An 18,281-nucleotide genomic window follows, 5' to 3' on the forward strand; every position below is an offset into this window, starting at 1 on the left:
TGTCATCTATACTTAAAAAGAAGACCCGAGGGTGTGGTGAAAGCTCTCTATATACAGGTTTATAGTACTTACACAGTGTTCATTTAGTTCTGTGGACACACATGGAGGATAAGTTGAACCTAAATTAAAAGTAAAGGATAAAACGGCACAGAAACTCTAAACATTATTCAAAGAATCTGATTCAGTTTGAAATGTGGGTTAAATTATCCTGGAAAGTAACAGTTGTACAGAGGATTATATTGATGCATAAACTGTGTTCATTGTATTCACCTTTTCTGTGAGCTCCATACATGTCGGTTTTAATCATGTGGCCAAGATAGTTTTATAATGTCAGTATTTTAAACATAGAGAATGTTCACAGTAGCTCTTATTTCATATCTGGTTAGTTCCTCGAACCGATGTCATCAGAAAAAGACAAGGCTTCACACCTTTTCCTTCATCTCTCATCAAGTGTTCATTTGATCCAAGGCTAATGAGCTGAGGGTTTGAACTGAAAAGTTAGAGCTAACTGAAATGTGGGGAAAGCATCCCTGATCAGTGCATTTTTTTCCCCAGCCTGCTTCAGGGTTCTGCAGCAGACCCTGAACTCTGACCATGGAGGAAAGAAAGGAACATTTTTCAGTGGGAGACAGTGGAGTAGCAGAAAAAAAAGATACGAACAGAACCAAACATTGTAGTTTGTATGCTGCTTCAACAACATTTGGAAGGAGACATACTACACAAATTCATAAAAACTGATATACTGGAGGACTGTAAGAATCACCTCATTAACAATAGGTTTTATGAAAACAGGATTTTTCTTTAATAAATATTCAGAGTTTCTTAAGGTTGCACTGCTAGATAAAATTATGAACAGAATGTACTGTTGACAGTGACTACAGAGAAAATGATTACAGCTTTTTCTGCTGCTTGCTCTATTTGTGAAAAGGTCATTGTAATCATAGGTGGTGCTGTCCTTTAGAAACTTGAAACAACTACAATAAATATTATATCTCAGCTTTTTCATTTTTTTTAAAAAATAAAACAACAAGGAGAGCAGGCTCATTCTGGAGCTAAGAATTTCACACTTGGAAATAGAAATGCTATGGCAATCACAACGGACAAAAATCACGTCTCTCATAGTTTATGATTTGTTTCTTCGTGTTAGAAATCCTGTCAGTAATTGTGTTTACCCTTGTGCCCCAGCTTCATTCCTCAGAGGCCTGCCTGGAAAAAAGCACAAAATTGTCCTCTGAAATGTAGAGGAGTAAAAGTATAAATGGCGTGAAAAGACTCGAATTTGTAATGAAAATGTGCCACTATACACAGACCTACTATAAATATAATTCTGAATATGATAAATACACACAATTTAAGGACTGTTTTCTACACTGATTAAACATTTTAATATCTTGATTTATTGAATTTACTCCTCCTTGAGTTTCAAAAACTTACAGTTCCAGCTCGGGGGGTGACGTGATGACGTCACCCGTCGTACGTAACTGGCTGTGGAGGAATGTGCGGAAACTTCTGCTGCACTTTTCTTTCTGCGCTGCTCGTCGAAGAAAAAAGTCACAACGCTGGAAAAAGTGAAGGAAACTTGAGTAAAGTTTGGCACTAAAGAGTCGGTGAGTTTCAGTGCTGTTTGGCATAAAATGTCGGTCAGTACAGTGAAGCTGCTGACTAGTTGTTAGTCAGGGCAGAGCAGCTGGGAAGTTGTTGGCAGTTTGGAGGAAAATGGAGGCTGTGAGTTGGTGAAGAAGGCGCTGTCCGGGGCTGATCAGGACCATGGCTAACACTCCGACACTATCAACAAACTTGAAACACATCGACCCAGCACGTTACTTTTACTTCATTGTTAAAAACTGCACAAAAATCATATATTTTATAGCAACTTAAAACACGTAAATCAAAACGCCACTGTTTGATTCGAACTGCGCTTCCGCAAACCAAGTTTTCTGAAACACTGACAGAAGCTGAAAAGCACAACCACGATTTTATATCCTACTACGCTGAAAGTGAACAGAACGCACAGCAGAAATGTCTGGCTTTATTTTAAAACTTACATCAGTAGATATCGCAGTAACAGATCGGATTGTTTTAGAAATGTGTTGATGTTTTAATCCCCAGAAAGACGTGAAGCGCTTTTAAGATTGAGATAATCACAGAGTAGTAACACCTCTCGACGCTAAAGTGGATTTAATTTTACTCCATCAGAGATAAAAAAAAAAAAAAACGTTAGCTCGTAGTAATATTCCAAACTTTTATTTCAAGTTTAACTATTCTTAAGATTTAATCGGTAAGATGTTGTAAACTCTTTGATTTGAGTTTTTTGTTACGTTGTACGAAAAAGGTCCTGTTACTTCCCTTTTGCATCTTCTAACATTTGGCAATCAAACTAAGGCGAAGTTTGGATTTTTTTTCACCGCAAAACGATGAGATTCAAAGTCTTAGAACTGCCTTTTCGTTGTACTTAGTTAAAGTTGGTGTTTTACAGAGGAAGTCCTGAACGTGTTTTTCCCCCACGGCGCTGTCGACTAAGTTGTGGTGCTGTTTCAAAATGGCCGACAGACACATTTTCATTCTGCTGAGAGATTCCACAACACGGTGTGCTACATATAATTCATCTCTGAACAGTTGACCAGAGAGGTTTAAAACATATGGATATATATATATAGATTGCAGTTGTATAGTAAACAGAAGTGCAGTTAGTAATAAATGCCAATGTGAGCACAAAATACTGAGGGATAGGCCCTGATTCAGGTGTTTGGGCACCTGGAGGTCCCTTTCATTTCAGTTTGCAATGTAACTTTTGCTGCACAATTACATCAAGCACATCTATGTCTTTGATGTTCAGTTGGGCCACAAATTTTTACACTAATGCGTTATTATCTGAATTTTTTAACACTGTTTTAATATTAGACTGGTGTATCGTTAAAAAAGTATAATTGCGCACAACCATTTTCACAAAAGTAAAAACTACACAAATGTGTTTGCATGCTGTGTCACTCCAGCCGTGTGCACGATAATGAATACTGTGGTGTCTCTGCAGCTTCTCGTCCTTGTGGAGGTGAAAAGCTGAACTCAGCATGGCTGATGAGACAGTGTTTTCGGTGGAGATGTTTCCTGTCGGTGTGCCTCTAACGGAGGAAAGCCAGAGTCTCAGTGACATGCCTGGGAACTCACTGCCCGCCCCTCAGCTGGTGATGCTGGCCAACGTGGCAGCGGTGACGGCGGCTGAAGGTGGTGGTGGCGATGGCAGTGCGGCAGACGAGAAGGAGATGATGGAGCTGAAGACGGTGGGATGCAGCTACTCGGACAGCGACGACGAGAGCATCATCAGGTCTCCCAATGTTGCTGCATTGTATTTTAAGTAAAAAGGTCATTGTGCTATTTGAACAGGTGGTACAGTCACACAGGTGTGGTCTGTTCGGTGTGACGTGGAAAGAAATAGTTTTCTAGTCTAGCCAGAAAAGTAATGTAATAACTCTGAAATAAGTGACCAAATCTTAAATCAGTTTGTCCAGCAGATACATATCATCAATCACATTAAATTAGGTTACAGTTGTTTGACATAGCATGTTTGATTCACTTTGTCTTCAGTGATTTAAACATAATGGCTGTCTTTCCTGTGTGTTAACTCACCTGTGTGTCTGATCAGGTACAGCTACGACAACCAGAACCACAGAGAGTTCTGTATCATTGAGTACCCTGAGTCTCCGGGCCCGGGCTTCAACGCTGTGGTTGTAGGAAATGGCGAGGAGGAGCGAGAGGAGACCGATGGGGACAAAGCTGAAGATTTGTCTCGGAGTAGTCAGCCCCACTCCTCTGCCAGCACAAAAACACCTGAGAAGGATACAAAACACAAAGACACTGCCGCCACTGCTCCCGCCGCCACTGCCACCACCACCACCGAGGCCACCACCAAGAAGAAGAAACCTTTCCACTGTAAACCATGTCACTTTCAGGCTCAGAATGAGCAGGAGTTTGTCGAACATCTCAGCACTCACGGCATTAGCAAGATGATGGTGGTGAATCGGGTGGAAGGCAGGAGCAGGACCAAGGGCAGGGAGGGGGAAACAGCAGAGTCCCAGGTACCGGCAGGTGGGGATGTGGAGAACAGCGGGGAGGCCGCAGTGACAGCAGGTGATATCAAAGGACTCATCAGGTGTGAGCGATGCGGCTACAACACCAACAGATACGACCATTACATCGCCCATCTGAAACATCACAGCAAGGAGGGCGACGACCACAGGTACTACAGGATCACCACAGAAACACACCAACAAAAGAAGGGATGTAGACTGTCAGCAAATACGCAAAGCGGCATTCAAATGACTTCTTCTTTCTTTTTTTTCAACAAATGAGGAAGGAGATGTGTTTGTTGGAGCTCAGTGAGACACACAGTGAGCTTTAGCAAGAAGCTTTGCTGACAACAGCTGATATATTGACATTTAAAATGATTGGTCACAGGGGCGACAACACACCCCTGGGGTTAATGTGAATGGTGTGATGAGTTAATGTGATGTTCAGATAAAAGACAGTGTTAGCCACATCCAAATGAGTTACAAACATTTAACACAAAAATGTTGGGAAAATATATATATAATTATTTTTTTTTATTATTATTTTTTTATATGCATCTGGATCCTGTGAATGTTCAGCATGTGATTTGCAAAATATAATCGATAATTTAATATGTGTGCATGTGTGTGTGCTGTTGTGTGTCTGCAGGGTGTTTAAGTGCACTCTGTGTCCATACACCACCGTCAGTCAGTACCACTGGAGGAAACACCTGAGGAATCACTTTCCCAGCAAACTGCACACCTGCAGTCAGTGCTCCTACTTCTCTGACCGCAAGAGCAACTACATCCAACACATCAGGACACACACAGGTAGGATACACACACACACACACACACACACACACACAGGTGGGATACCTGGATACTGTTAGAATCATGTGAACGACCAGATTTCCCATGCTCCACATATCCTAAATAAGATCAAAACCAGGACACTGATGTGCATGTAAATGTACTCAGTCAGTCATCAGCGCCACCAACAGAAAATCTGTCCAATGTTTCAGTTAATGGCAGGAAATCTCTACACCTCAATCAATCAACCAAGCAGATGATAAAACTGACAGACTTTTTTTCTGTTGTTCAGGTGTTCGTCCTTTCCAGTGTCTGTACTGTGACTACTCCAGTTCACAGAAGACCCACCTGACCCGACACATGAGGACTCACTCCGGTCAGTTGTCCACAATTGTTCCTTTGCTGGAAAAAACCCTTCATTTGTAGATGTGACTCAAAAAAAATATTGTAAAAGTTAAAATAAACAGTAAAGCTAGTACAGTAGTAGTTATAGTAGAGGATTATGACTAAAAGATTGTTATAATTGTGTTTTTTCTTGTTTTCACTCTGTAAACATGTTTGTGTTGCTCTCACTTAAGCACTCGATGTGGGATTGACATGGTAAAGTGATTAGCATTAGCATCCACATGCTGTGACCTTCTGTGTTGTGTTGTGCTCCTGTCTGAGGTGTTCACACCAGAGCAGATCAGGCTGGAACCACACCTGTGTTTTCAGGTTTATCTGTTCTGGTGTGAAACTTCCTGCATGAGAGATTTTAGACTGTTAGTGAGTGTTACATGGTCTCTATGAAATTAGATGATCTTCCAATAATTTTCACAATTAGTGGATTAATTGTTTAGTCTTTGTGAATGTGAAAGAACTATGAAAAATACAGAATTTCCCAGAGTCCAGTGTGACATTTATTGATATCAGCTGATAGTTCCTCAGATGTATCAGTCAGACTCCCTTGCTGCATGAAACCCTTTGGTGTCTTGCCTGTGCGCTGTCACATTGTGCACTGCGGTATTTTGACATCTTCTAACCTTCTTGTGTGCAGGAGAGCGTCCTTTCAAGTGTGAGAGTTGTAATTACCTGGCAGCCAACCAGCATGAGGTGACCCGCCATGCCCGGCAGGTCCACAATGGCCCCAAACCTCTCTCCTGCCCATACTGCGAGTACAAGACTGCAGACCGCAGCAACTTCAAGAAGCATGTTGAACTCCACCTTAACCCTCGTCAGTTCCTCTGCCCTCTCTGCAAGTATGCCGCCTCCAAGAAATGTAACCTGCAGTACCACATCAAGTCCAGGCACTCCGGCTGCAACGTCTCCATGGACATCTCCAAGGTCAAACTGCGTGTCAAAAAACCTGGTCCTGATGGCACAGAGGAAAACTCCAGAGCAAACAAGAGTGACAATTCATCCAATGTCGAGGACTTCGACATGGACGAGGACAGTGGTGACGCGGACGAGGGTATGGAAGCAAGTCCAATCAATCTGTCAATCAGAAAGAGCAGCCGGCCCAGCATCAGCCAGCCATTGCACAGTGAAGTGCCTGACAAAATTCAGAAGAAAGCCAATGTCACTTCAGAGAAGGAAAAAATACCAAAAGCGAAGGAACCAGAGAAAAAGGTCACAACAAGGCAAAAGAAGGTTGAAAAGGTCAAGGAGAATCTCCTGGAGAATGCACCTGTTAAAGAAATCCAAACAGAGACAGTGACACCTGCTGTAAATCCAGCCAACAAGGCAAAGAGACGAGTCAAGAAACACCCGGCAGAGAAAACAACTGCCCGCAATCAAGTGGAAGTAACTGAATCCGAAGACCAAATGCAGCAACCCGATCAACAAAGATCGGAGGAGGAAAGAGAGGAGAGGCAAAAAGCTGAGAACAAGGAAGCAAAGTTGCAGCTGGAGAATGGGAAAGAACATCAAAAGAATGATGTCAGTGGAAAAGAGAACAAAAGCCTCAGTAAGCTCAGGAAGTCTGGATTGAAGAAGTCAGAAAAAATACCAGAACATGTTGAGGAAGCTCCGCAGAAACTGGAGAGCTCTGAGAAAATTCAAAAAGAAAAAGTGGTCAAAGAAAAACCTGCAAAGAGGAAAGCAGCAGAGGCCCTTGATCTTTCTAGAAAATCCTCGTCTGAGACTCCATCCAAAACCAGGCGACCAAAAGCCACTACTGCAGAGATGCTGCAGTTGAAACCCACTTCAGAAAATACTCAAAAGATAAACGACACTACTCAGATGCCACACAGGTCCAGTGGGACAACCCCCGTGAAGCAGAAGAAGACCAGGAGCACCAGCAAGAAAGCCACAGGCCTTCAGCAAGCCGTGGTTCCGGTTAAAGACAAGAAAGCTTCCATCAACAGTTCACCCACAGACACTCCAGAAGAATCCTCTCAGCCAGACAACCCAAAACTAACCATAATCCCAGAGTTCCAACCGACTGAAAACAGTTCGGCACAGAAGAATCCTTCTACGGATCAAACAACTCCAGTAGTACCAGAAAAGGTTCCGAACAAACCCCCAGAAAAGATGGAAGTTTCACCCACCTGCAGCTCAGGTGAGGACACTCCATCTCCAGCTGAAGACTGCCCTCCTCCAACTTTTCTTAAACCCACATCTCCACCTCCTCTGGTGCTTCCAGGCCAGCGCAGCAAACCCACTGATCCAGAGGACGATGAGGGCATCCACAGCAGCCATGAAGGGGGAAGTGACATCAGTGACAGTGCCTCTGAAGGCAGCGACGACTCTGGCCTCAATGGCAATGGCGCCGGGTCAGGTAAGATGGCCAACGACCCTGAAACGCCCACTGAAGAGATCCCAACACCGACTGAGCTGAAGAGTCACTTGTGCATCTTCTGTGACCGTACATTCCCTTTGGAGATGGAGTATCGCCGCCACCTGAACCGCCATCTCGTCAACGTCTACTACATGGATAACACAAACAAAGGACAGAAATAGGGATCTGTATCCATGCAGCACAGTATGCGTACATCTCGTTGCATAAGCTTTGGATTCTGGCGCTCAGTCTCTAACACGTTAGCTGATTATTACCAACTGTCTCTTGATACTGGTGGTCCATATCAATACACAAGTGCCTGTACTCTAAGGGACGGTTATATAAACTCTCTGTAGTCCTCATAAGAAGGAGGTCTAAGCACCAGCACTATCAGTGTTTTGTGAAAGATGCTAAGCTCACTTTTTCCAGCTGAGTTTGAGAGACCAAATTGAGGTCAAAATAGCTTTTTGGAACCTTTCAGTTGCTGATTTTTATTGTTCTTTTTGCAGCTGTATGAGTTTGATCTTTTGATTGAACAGTGTCAGTTTTGGAAAACTCTTTTATCTCACCAATAGAATTTCCAGGTCACACCAAATTTGGTACATGAAGCCTTGATCCACTGCACCTTTTTTTGTTAAATGTCTTCCCATTTTGTCTAAATCTGACATCAACTGGAGTTATTACACAGTTTTAGTATTAGCGCACCAATGGATGATGTCAGATGTCACCAGATCTGATATTCTGATCTAAAATGCTCTTCTCAATTGTTGAACTAGTGAAAATCTGATGATGTTGCCAGTTTTCTTGTGTTGCCATCTAGTGTCCTTCCAGAGAACAGTCCTCAGGTTCTGTTTGGTTCAAGGACTCAAGTAAACCTGCATGCAGGTCTGGTTTTATCAGGTCTGCTTTGCTAAGTGGCAGCTCTCTAATGTCCAGCCTGTGTATCAGGAATTGATCATGTTCTTACATAAAACAAAACGTTTTATTCATAAAGTTTTTTTATTCAGATCAAACAAACCTTCTGTTCTGTTGACTTTATGACTTTGTGTACTACATGTAGGTGGACGTTTTTTCTTTCTTGTGTAGACCATTTTTGTCAGTCAAAAGAATCAAAGATTTCATGACCACAGATCTTTCAGCAGGATGTTGACTTCATTTCGTTTAATTTCATGCCACTTCTGAAAATGTTTAAACTAAGGGTGCTCTTGTCACAGATAAACAACATTGTGTTTTTACTTCATCATCATCTGTGGTTATTGGCGTAATGAAACGCCACTGAAATGGTGAGGAAATATAAAGAATCTGTAAAGAACAGAATTAATAAAAAATAAATAGGACACAGAATTTAGTAAGGCAGAATTTGGTTGGTCACTGGTCACTGCTTGTATCTGCTTACTTTCATCCCTGACACAAGTTTGGTCAAATGTACAAATTCAAAAGTACATTTACTTCCAAAATCCACTCAGCCGAAGTACTTCAGTACATGTACGTACTGTTAACTGATTGATCGGAGCACCCTTAGTTCACACTGTCTAACATGACTGGGTGTAAGGCAGTCAGTCAGGAACCTTTCACTCTGTCACAAACTGCTGGGGTTGTTGTAATGTACTGTGTGTAGTTCAAAAGGTGGTTTGTCCAAATACTCATTTTTATGACAAGTTGCTTTCCCATTTTTAAAAACATTCAGTGCTTTTGACAATCAGTTTTATCTTTTATCTTTGAGAGTAACTGGTGAAGTGAAAGTTGTTCTGATAGATTTTGTTTGTTTTTGGATGGATAGTTGAAGAAGTGCACGTTTGTCTTACAAGTAGACGATCGCCTGTTTGGTTTCTGTGCTGTAATGTGGCTTTATAGAAACGTTTTCCTGGCAACATGTACAGTGTGAATATTTGTTGACTTTCAACTCTGACACCATTCATGCACAGTGGGGACACTGTATCTGATCGGTTAAACCTGACTATTGTAATCCATCACATTTTATTTCTTCATTCCAAATTTAGAACCACATTTTCTGTGCTGACAGACCATCAGTCTAAACGTACTGGTGTTTCTGGTTTGTTTCCTTGTAAATAATTCTGTGCAATATTCCTTTTAGTTGAAAAGCCAAAGTGTAAGTGGAGCTTGTGTGTGTGTGTGTGTGTGTGTGTGTGTGTGTGTGTGTGAAGCACTCATGTTGATGTTCCTGAGTCTGATCTGTTTCTGCTGTCCACCAGCAGGACATGAAAAGAAATTAAACACTGGGAATCAGTGCGTCATAAGTTTGAACAACAAAAAAAAAAATTGCCAAAACATAATTGTGAGAACATCAGACGTTTATATTTTCATGGCAGTAACATCCTTCCATTGTTTTCTATGTGCTTATATACTATTGTATTGTATGTTAATGTGTATCTGTAACCACAATGCAGTGACATAAATTAGGTAAACATTAAAGCATAAAAATGGTGGGGGTTTTTTTTTTTTAGCTTTTTGTTATAACTTTTTGTGACTTGACTAAAACCAACTGAGGCTGTAACTTTTTATTTTCATTTATCTTCATTTATTTTGATAAATTTATTGATCATTTTGTCCTTCGATGTCCCAAAGGAGTTCAGTTAGTTGGAAGGTCAACTAATTGTTTCATTTCTAAAATGAAATTTATTCAACTAAAAAATATTCTTTAGTCTCAGTGCCTTCAACACCCATGACTGTAAATATTAAAAATGACATATTGCTTCATTACAGTAAACTCTGACAGTGTTGTCATTAGTTGATAAGAAAGCCAAAATAACACCATGTTTATTTTTAAGGACATGAACAGATCAATGAGTCTTCTTCCCGTTAGCTGTTGCCAAGCAACAGGATGGGTAATGAGCTTATCTTCCTTTAACAACCCGACTGTACTAATGGAAACTAATTTAACCTCCATGTAAATCACAAGTGTAGACTCTCTGAAGCTCTTTCTTCTCCTCACATACTAACACAGTGAGGTGTTATTTCACTTTGAGTTTAATCTGTATCACATCATAAACTTTGCTCCTTTTTTAAATAAAGATTTCCAAAATCAGCACATCAGATTTGTTTCTCTGTGTCAGTGTGGCAAATGCAGAAAACTATAGAACTCATTCAAAACAGTAAACACGTTCAGATTTTAATGTGCTGCTTCAAATGCAGAAGAAACGGAAGAAAATAAACACGTATACAAAAACGTGTTTACGTTCTTTAAAATATGTCTGTCACAGCAGGTTCCACTGCTGCATTCAAATACACATACTACCATACGATTTAATATGTCAGAAAATGATTCAGTATGTTCCAACACGTAGTATGTGACATGCAGTATGCCAAAAGTACTACAGTGTCTACTGCATCCAGCAGCATTTTGCTTTGTTCTTGTCTTGCTTTTTTCTGGCTTTTCTGACCCACAATCCTTTGTACGATGGAGGCTAACTCACGTGTCCTCTCTAAGGCTCACATTTATTTCAAATGTCCTGCTATGGACTGCAGCGGATGTATAAGCTTGAAGGTCAAAGTCCAAGGCGCAATTTTCTAATGCAGTAGTTGTATATACATACTGCATGTATGTACACAAAGTATCACTGCCGTGACACTTTGTGTTCATTCAGACCACCACTGTCTATCTGTCTGCGTCCTCTGCAGCGGGACAGTCATATGTCCCTGTAGAAACCCTCCTCCCACCTGTAGCTCTGACTGTCCACCTGTCTGAAGGCACCACACTTCATTTCTTCTTCTTCTTCTTCACCTGCAGACTCTCGGTTCCGCTGGCTGACAGTCCACTGTCCAGCAGCCCCATCGCTTTCGTGGTTTTGTATGCGGCAGACTTTCGGATGCGTTTTCCTTTCAGAGAGACAATGTGAGGAAGCAGCGGTGGCATCCTCAGACTGTAAGCTGCTGCCTCCGGACCATGAACCCTTAACAACACCTTCTCACCTTCTGCTGCCGTCACAGCCACCCAACCTGCGGAGACACACAAACACAAGTCTGTTTGCAGGTCCATGAGTAGATGCCTTCTTCTTCCCGCGCGGTGACGCAGAAAGAAAATAGTTCCTATATGAAACTACTCACAACGAGGTCTGTGGATTACCTAAGGAGGTCTAAGGATTCATGATTTCTGGATAGAGACATTGCTGTTGAGTTTTTCAAATGTATTTTTTTGGATGCTTTGAGCACCTTGCAAATTGCCATCTAGTTCCATTATATTTGGGACATCCAATATCTAAGAAAGCATGTCTACTGATTATCAGTCAGGTGTTTACCTGCAGATGACAGTTTGATGTCAGCAACAGCCTCCAGGTAACCTCGACCCTCCAACCTGAACTCCTGTGGAGCCAGTGCTGGAAACTCCTTCATACGCTCTGACCCTCCCATAGGAACCTGAACACACCACCACAAGTGCATCAGTATGACTCATGATGTCTACTTCAGTGTCTTCTATAGTCTGTTCATACAGCTGACTGTGAACATGTGACCACAGGTGAAAGAGTCTCACCCCCAGCAGGACATGTCCCGCGTGCTTCTCATAAACACTGTCGGCCTTTTCCAAACTGGTGATGTGAACCGGGACTCGGCCGGAGGCCACGACCGAAAACCAGCAGGACTTCTCTCCCTGTGGGGAAGACAACAGCTGGCCATCAATAAATAAACCACACTAAGTGAGGCTGAAATGCATTGCTGCTATCTGTATCACTACCATATCAACTGACACTGCAGCTGCCTCAACAACACTAACACAAGCAAATAACATTTTAACATTTTCAACAGTAACATGCTTACAGTAACAGTTAAATGCACCGATAAGCAAATAAAACCTGATTTCACTCAGGAGACCACCTGAACACTTTGCATTTGAGCAGCTTGCTAACAGAAGATGTGGACACAGAGTAGACATTTGGTGACTTTAAAAGAAATTCTAATAGCTAATATTAACAGATTTTTGTGTGGTGTGTGTTGAAGTTCTGACCTGCAAAAAGTCGATCCTGGCCAGAGCTCCCAGAAACAGACTCATACCGGGCTTCAGCACAAACGTCCGAGGGACGATGGCCTGAGAGGGAACCACTGACATCACTTCCTGGTCTGTCAAAAGGCTGAGGATCTGAGAAAGACAGACATGGCGAGTGACAGATGGAGATATGCAGACAAACAGGAAGAGAGAGATAAGGAAATCAAACAGCACAAGAGCTCACAGCTGATTGCTCACGGGGTCTTAAATTTATCGAATTAAGTTGTACATGTTCTATGTGATTATTATTATTAGCAGTAGCAGTAGTAGTAGTTTGAAATATATAAAGCAGACAGAATAATAAGTATTTGCATCTCACATCCTTCTCCTTCATGATTCCCGGTGTGTCGAACAGCCAGTGAGCATCTTTCAGCTCGTTGAAGGTGAACTCATCAGGTGACCTGCTGGGAGCTGAGAGGTCACACAGAGGTCAAAGGTCAGCAGGTTTTAAATGTGTTGCTCAGGTGGATTTCTTGTTTTCCCACTCAAACAAAAGCACAGGAAGACCTGGTGTCCTATCTCCTCATCACCACACGTCAACAGCATCATTTGGCTCACGCAGAATTGCAGACACTGCAGTGCTTCATTAGCAAGTTGTGAATAAAACAAACCGTGAGAAAACATTAAAGCTGTGAGAAGCAGAAGTCAACTACAATTCCCAAGTTTCCCAAGATTTCACTACTCCACCACTCACAGAGCTTCACATTAGCAGTTAGCTGAATATTTCTCAATCAGTTTTGGTTGAATTCAGTAACTGTGGAAATGTGTTTTAAAGTCACTATCCTGTCTCTCTAATTGACCTGTCCATCACAAAAGCAGCTGAGGCTCATGGGTATTGTAGTATTTAGAGACATGAACAACCAGAGCCTTGTAGGATGGTTTCATCATCCAGGATCATTTCCGTAATTAATTAGATGAGGAAAACATTTTAAATAATAAAAAAATGAGGGAAAACACAGCCGATAGACTCTCCCCTAAATCGCATGTATCCTCCTTCAATGTGATGTTTCAGTTCTCTTCCACCTAAAGCTGATGACATCAGAGATCATTCAGCCAATCAGATGTCCTCCTCACCTTTTGTGACACTTTCTCCGTCTTCGTTTTCTCCAAAAGCTAAACTGTCGGGATTAAACTCGATCTTGTTTCGTCTGTACATGGTGTCGGACAGGAACGTTCTGCCAACACGACCTGAATATGTGGACAAATAAGTATATGGGTAGGTGTACATGTGAACAGGAACAGGTCTACTGTCCTCCCATTGCCCCCCATCATTTACCCACTACGTATGCCTGCTTGCTTAAGTGCTGCAGTGCCTTCAGTTCGTCCTGTGACAGCTCACTCTCCGTCTGTCTCGATGCTTCGCTCAGTCGTTCCTGTCGTCTGAACATCCTGTACGGAGTCGGGTTGATGATGGGAAACTTCAGCAGGTTCAGAGTCGTCCCTGAACGTGACACAGCACATGATGAGAAACAAACACACAGTCACACAGTTTGTTCTTGTTGGAGCAGATTATGAACAGATGGCAGGTGATGGATTAAATCAGTGCAAAAAAACAACTCTGTAGAAATGAAAGGTTATGATAAATTATTATTATTATTAAATTATTATTAGTAGTATATCATTATTATGTATTGGTTCATCAATAGATAACAGAAATAATTTCATGGTATTCATAAAGACAGTCAGACAGAACATTGATTTGTCTTGCTATAAATTAATTACTTGACTTTTGTTTATCTAAAATATCTGAATGTTGTTCATTATTTTATGAGCTCATTTCCCCTGATGAAATCATGTCTTCAGTCTTAGCAGTTTATCAGACTGAATTCCATTCAAAAAATATTTCCCTTCATGCTGCAGGAGCGTTGAGTGTTTGACAACAAACAAACAAACATTAAATTGACAGAAAAGTGAATGGAGTCTGGTGTCCTCACCAGGCCACGGTGAGATGGTGGCCTTGTGGATGACGTCGGAGGCTTTGCACTTGCAGTAATCAGACTCGAGCAGCGTGTTGAAGAGCGTTGACTTCCCGGCGTTGGCGCTGCCCACCAGATACACATCACCCTTATATTTCCAGGACCTCTGCAGGCTCGAGATCAGACTCTCGATGCCGTACCCAGTCTTAGCGCTGATCAGGTGGATGTCGGTCACTTGGCTACCAAACCCGGCATCGTGACAATACTGAGAGAGTTGCCGTTTGATTCGCTGCAGATAGTTGGGCGAGTCACCAGGCAGCAGGTCGATCTTGTTGCCCAGGACGACAATGTGCTTGTTGGTCCCCACCAGCTGGGGCAGGTCGGGGATGATGGAGTCAGGGACGTCCAGCAGGTCGATGATGAGCAGCACCAGAGCCTTGAGCGGCCGTACCTGCTGCACCACGGCGCGGTACTGGTCTGTGGTTATGTGGAGGTTCAGGGCCTTGTGGTGGTGGGTGAGGAGGTGGCACCGTTGGCAGGTGGCTCTGCTCAGGCGCTCCTCCTGTAGCAGCACCTTGAACTTCTCACTGGGAAGGTATCCCGGGACGGCGGTGGAGGTGCAGTGCAGGACGGCACCACAGCCCGTGCAGTGGGTGTCACTGAACGGTTGATTCACGTCCGGCGTGCCAAAGACTTTATGTTCACCTTTCTGTGTTGTCCTCTTTTTCTTCTTCTTCTTTGTTGCATTGATGCTCTCATCCAGTGGGAAGTCAACATCATGGAACTGAATGTTTGGTTCCACCTCTTGCTGATCCACACCCTTCAACACCTGCAGCTGTCGCTCCAGAGACCTCAGGCGTCTCTGAGGAGCAACCTGAGGATGATCAGCCGGAGATCCACGAGGAGGAGGACGAGAAGGAGAGCTGTAGTGCTCTGAGGAAGCGGCAGCAGAGGAGGAGGACAAGTCTTTGCCCTCCAGATGGTGGTCCTCCTCTGCATCTGAACATACCAGGAGAGAAGAAGATGAATGAATCATATTTTTTATTTCATTTTTCTCTTTGATGTGATTGTGTCTGTCAGGGTCCTCCATGTTTTCTGATCTGCTTCTCCTTTCATTTCCTGTTGATACAAAGTCAACACTCCCTCCACGTTTACTTAATTATCTTCAATAATTTTCACAGTCGTATCATACTTGCCATTCTGAGAAAAATATTTTTCTGATAACACACTAATCTGTTACAGCTTCTGCTGTCCTGTTTTTAATTGTTTTTTAAAGTTTCTAATAATTAAACTAAACGCCTGCTGCTCCAAATTAAAATTCTTCAAGAAGCTCATTAAGCAAACAATCGGCAGGCACAGGACATGTGTGTATTCAGGTTTATGTATGTTTCTAGTCTCCTGCTCAGCACCTTAGTACTTGTACTTGTACAGTCTCAGTGTCTCACCTATACAGTCCACAAATACGAACTGCTCCTCCAGGCTCGGGTCCACCGTGCAGCTCACTCTCCTCCCGTGTCTACTGTGGAGATGCCGCGTCAAACCCCGACCTACCGCGGACTCTGAGCCAGGCACTGACCCCGCACAGGCCGTAACGGGAAGAGAACGGGCAGGAGAACAAAGCCCTGCCCACCGCGCCCTGCGGAGACTCACCTGAAACACTTTCAACATGTTTAACTCCCCGAGCCGCACCTGAATACAGCGCGCTCACCTTGCAGTTCCGAGCACTTGAGACTCCAATGCTGCCAACGACCAACTTCCTGAACGGAAATGACGCAAAACTCGTCGTATGTTCAAGTTTCGTTAAAAAACAAAAACACATTTATTTTAGCCACAAAATTACAAGACCATTTCTTACACGGACATATAATCGATGAAGTAATAATATAATAAATTAATACATTATCAATGACCAAAGATACAACAGTTTAAACATCGTGACGTCACAGACGTTCAGACGTCTGAGAAACATAAAGATGACAGCAGGTCTCACTCTGCAGCTGTTTCAGGAATCCAACATGCAACTTTCTTTTTAGGTTCTATGATACATTTTAAAAAAAGAAGTCTGAGGATAGAAAATTAAAAGATATATAAATAAAAACAAATATCTATGCGTACATACCTATATATTTGTTATGTATATCTATATGAAAATCAGAATCAGAATTCCTTCATTTATCTCCAAGGGGAAATTCTTTTTTGTACAGCATTGCACTTGCACTTTTCCTGACCAAAAAAGAAAATGAAAAATATAAAATAAGATAAAAACTAAAATAAAGTATAAAATATCAGATATTTACACGTGCCTGTGCATTTATACATTTCTGGGGGAAAAGCATGTGTGTCCAAGTGCACAGTTCAATAGTTTGATAGCGACAGGCAGGAATGATTTCCTGTGTCGCTCTGTGGTGCATCATGGGAGTCAGAGTCTCTGACTGAACGAGCTCCTGTAGCTGATCAGCACATTGTGGAGAGGGTGAGAGGGAAAGTCCAGTATAGTTCTTATTTTGGACAACATCCTCCTCTCAGACACCACTGTCAGAGAGTCCAGTTCCTCTCCCACAACATGACTGGCCTTCTTAATGATTCTGTTGAGTCTGTTGGTGTCCCTCACCCTCAGGCAGCTGCCCCAGCAGGACAATGAAGACTTTTCTCTTATTTTATTTTGTTTATTTATTTTACTTCTGGTACAATTTCTTTTTTATATGCATAAATATCTTTTCCCTTTTTTATGTTGATGTTAATTCTTTTCTAAGACAATAGAATTTTCTACAAAGGTGGAAAACCGTCTTTTAACCTTAAAACAAACACACTGCAAATACCAACAACACTGACTCTATGAATACTACAAATGATAAAATACAAAAGAAGGAAAGAAAGAAAACACACAATACACATATCGATAGATGTCGATATTGATAAAACGGAGAGAATGGTAAGAAAATAGAGAGAACTAAAAACAGGACAGTTATATAATTTAAATGTCCTGTGGGTAGGATTTAGGGACATCTAGTGGTGAGGTTACAGATTGCAACCCACTGAACGTCCCTCGTCTCACTCTCCCCTACGGTGGCCTCTAAAAATGCAAAAAGGACCCATTCTGGACTACTATAGAACCATGGCAGAATCCATGGAGGAGGACCTGTTCTTTCTTTAGATTTAAAAGGCTCAATCTGAGGTGAGGCAACTGGATGCTGGACCTCCTGACTGGGAGTCTGAATTGGGAACCGCATCTCCAACACCATGACTCTGAACACCGGGGCCCCACAGAGCCGTGTCCTCATCCCCCTACTGTTCACTCTGCTGATTCATGATTGTGCAGTAACACACAGCTTGAACCACATCATCAAGCTTGCTGATGATACAACTGTAGTGGGTCTCATCAGCAATTACAATGAGTCAGCATTACAGAGAGGAGGTGGAACTGCTAACAACCTGGTGCAGAGCCAACAGCCTGTCTCTGAACACAGACAAAACTAAAGTGATGGTTGTTGACCTGAGAAGAGACAGAGAGGACCACGCTCCACTGACCACCAACAGCTCCTCATTGAAGATTATCAGCCATTGACCTAGCGACCTCAGCTTTCTGAGGAATGCAGCTGGTGATGGAGCTGGTGCAGAGGGACCAGGTGAAAAGCCCACCTTCCACACCCTATCCTGAGCATTCGGACCCCTCACAACCAGACTCTGCAACAGTTTCCTTTCCCCGAGCCATCACACTCCCCAGCAACGGGACATGACTGACACAAATACAC

The 18,281-nt window shown here is 42.5% G+C and overlaps 2 protein-coding genes across 3 annotated transcripts; one reads left to right on the top strand and one right to left on the bottom strand.

Moving 5' to 3' along the window:
* Nucleotides 1–1,451: 1,451 nt before the first annotated feature.
* Nucleotides 1,452–10,059, top strand: rest (RE1-silencing transcription factor). Of its 2 annotated transcripts, XM_046406794.1 has the most exons (7): nucleotides 1,452–1,607; nucleotides 3,032–3,322; nucleotides 3,641–4,234; nucleotides 4,714–4,874; nucleotides 5,149–5,232; nucleotides 5,893–7,395; nucleotides 7,480–10,059. In XM_046406794.1, the coding sequence occupies exons 2-7, from the start codon at nucleotides 3,069–3,071 to the stop codon at nucleotides 7,794–7,796; spliced, it is 2,913 nt and encodes a 970-aa protein (XP_046262750.1). In that variant the 5' UTR covers nucleotides 1,452–1,607; nucleotides 3,032–3,068; the 3' UTR covers nucleotides 7,797–10,059. The 2 variants fall into 2 exon arrangements, with proteins under 2 accessions (XP_046262750.1, XP_046262749.1); XM_046406793.1 differs by having other exon boundaries at nucleotides 5,893–10,059.
* A 671-nt stretch (nucleotides 10,060–10,730) lies between these two features.
* noa1 (nitric oxide associated 1) lies at nucleotides 10,731–16,300 on the bottom strand. The gene is made up of 9 exons (XM_046406795.1): nucleotides 15,975–16,300; nucleotides 14,548–15,528; nucleotides 13,890–14,054; nucleotides 13,688–13,801; nucleotides 12,933–13,024; nucleotides 12,575–12,706; nucleotides 12,104–12,220; nucleotides 11,871–11,988; nucleotides 10,731–11,571 (listed from the first exon to the last, which is right to left on the bottom strand). Exons 1-9 carry the CDS (start codon nucleotides 16,195–16,197, stop codon nucleotides 11,333–11,335), a joined length of 2,181 nt encoding a protein of 726 aa, XP_046262751.1. The 5' UTR covers nucleotides 16,198–16,300; the 3' UTR covers nucleotides 10,731–11,332.
* Nucleotides 16,301–18,281: the final 1,981 nt, after the last annotated feature.

This window comes from Scatophagus argus, chromosome 12 (genome assembly GCF_020382885.2).
Source record: "Scatophagus argus isolate fScaArg1 chromosome 12, fScaArg1.pri, whole genome shotgun sequence".
NCBI lineage: Eukaryota > Metazoa > Chordata > Actinopteri > Scatophagidae > Scatophagus > Scatophagus argus.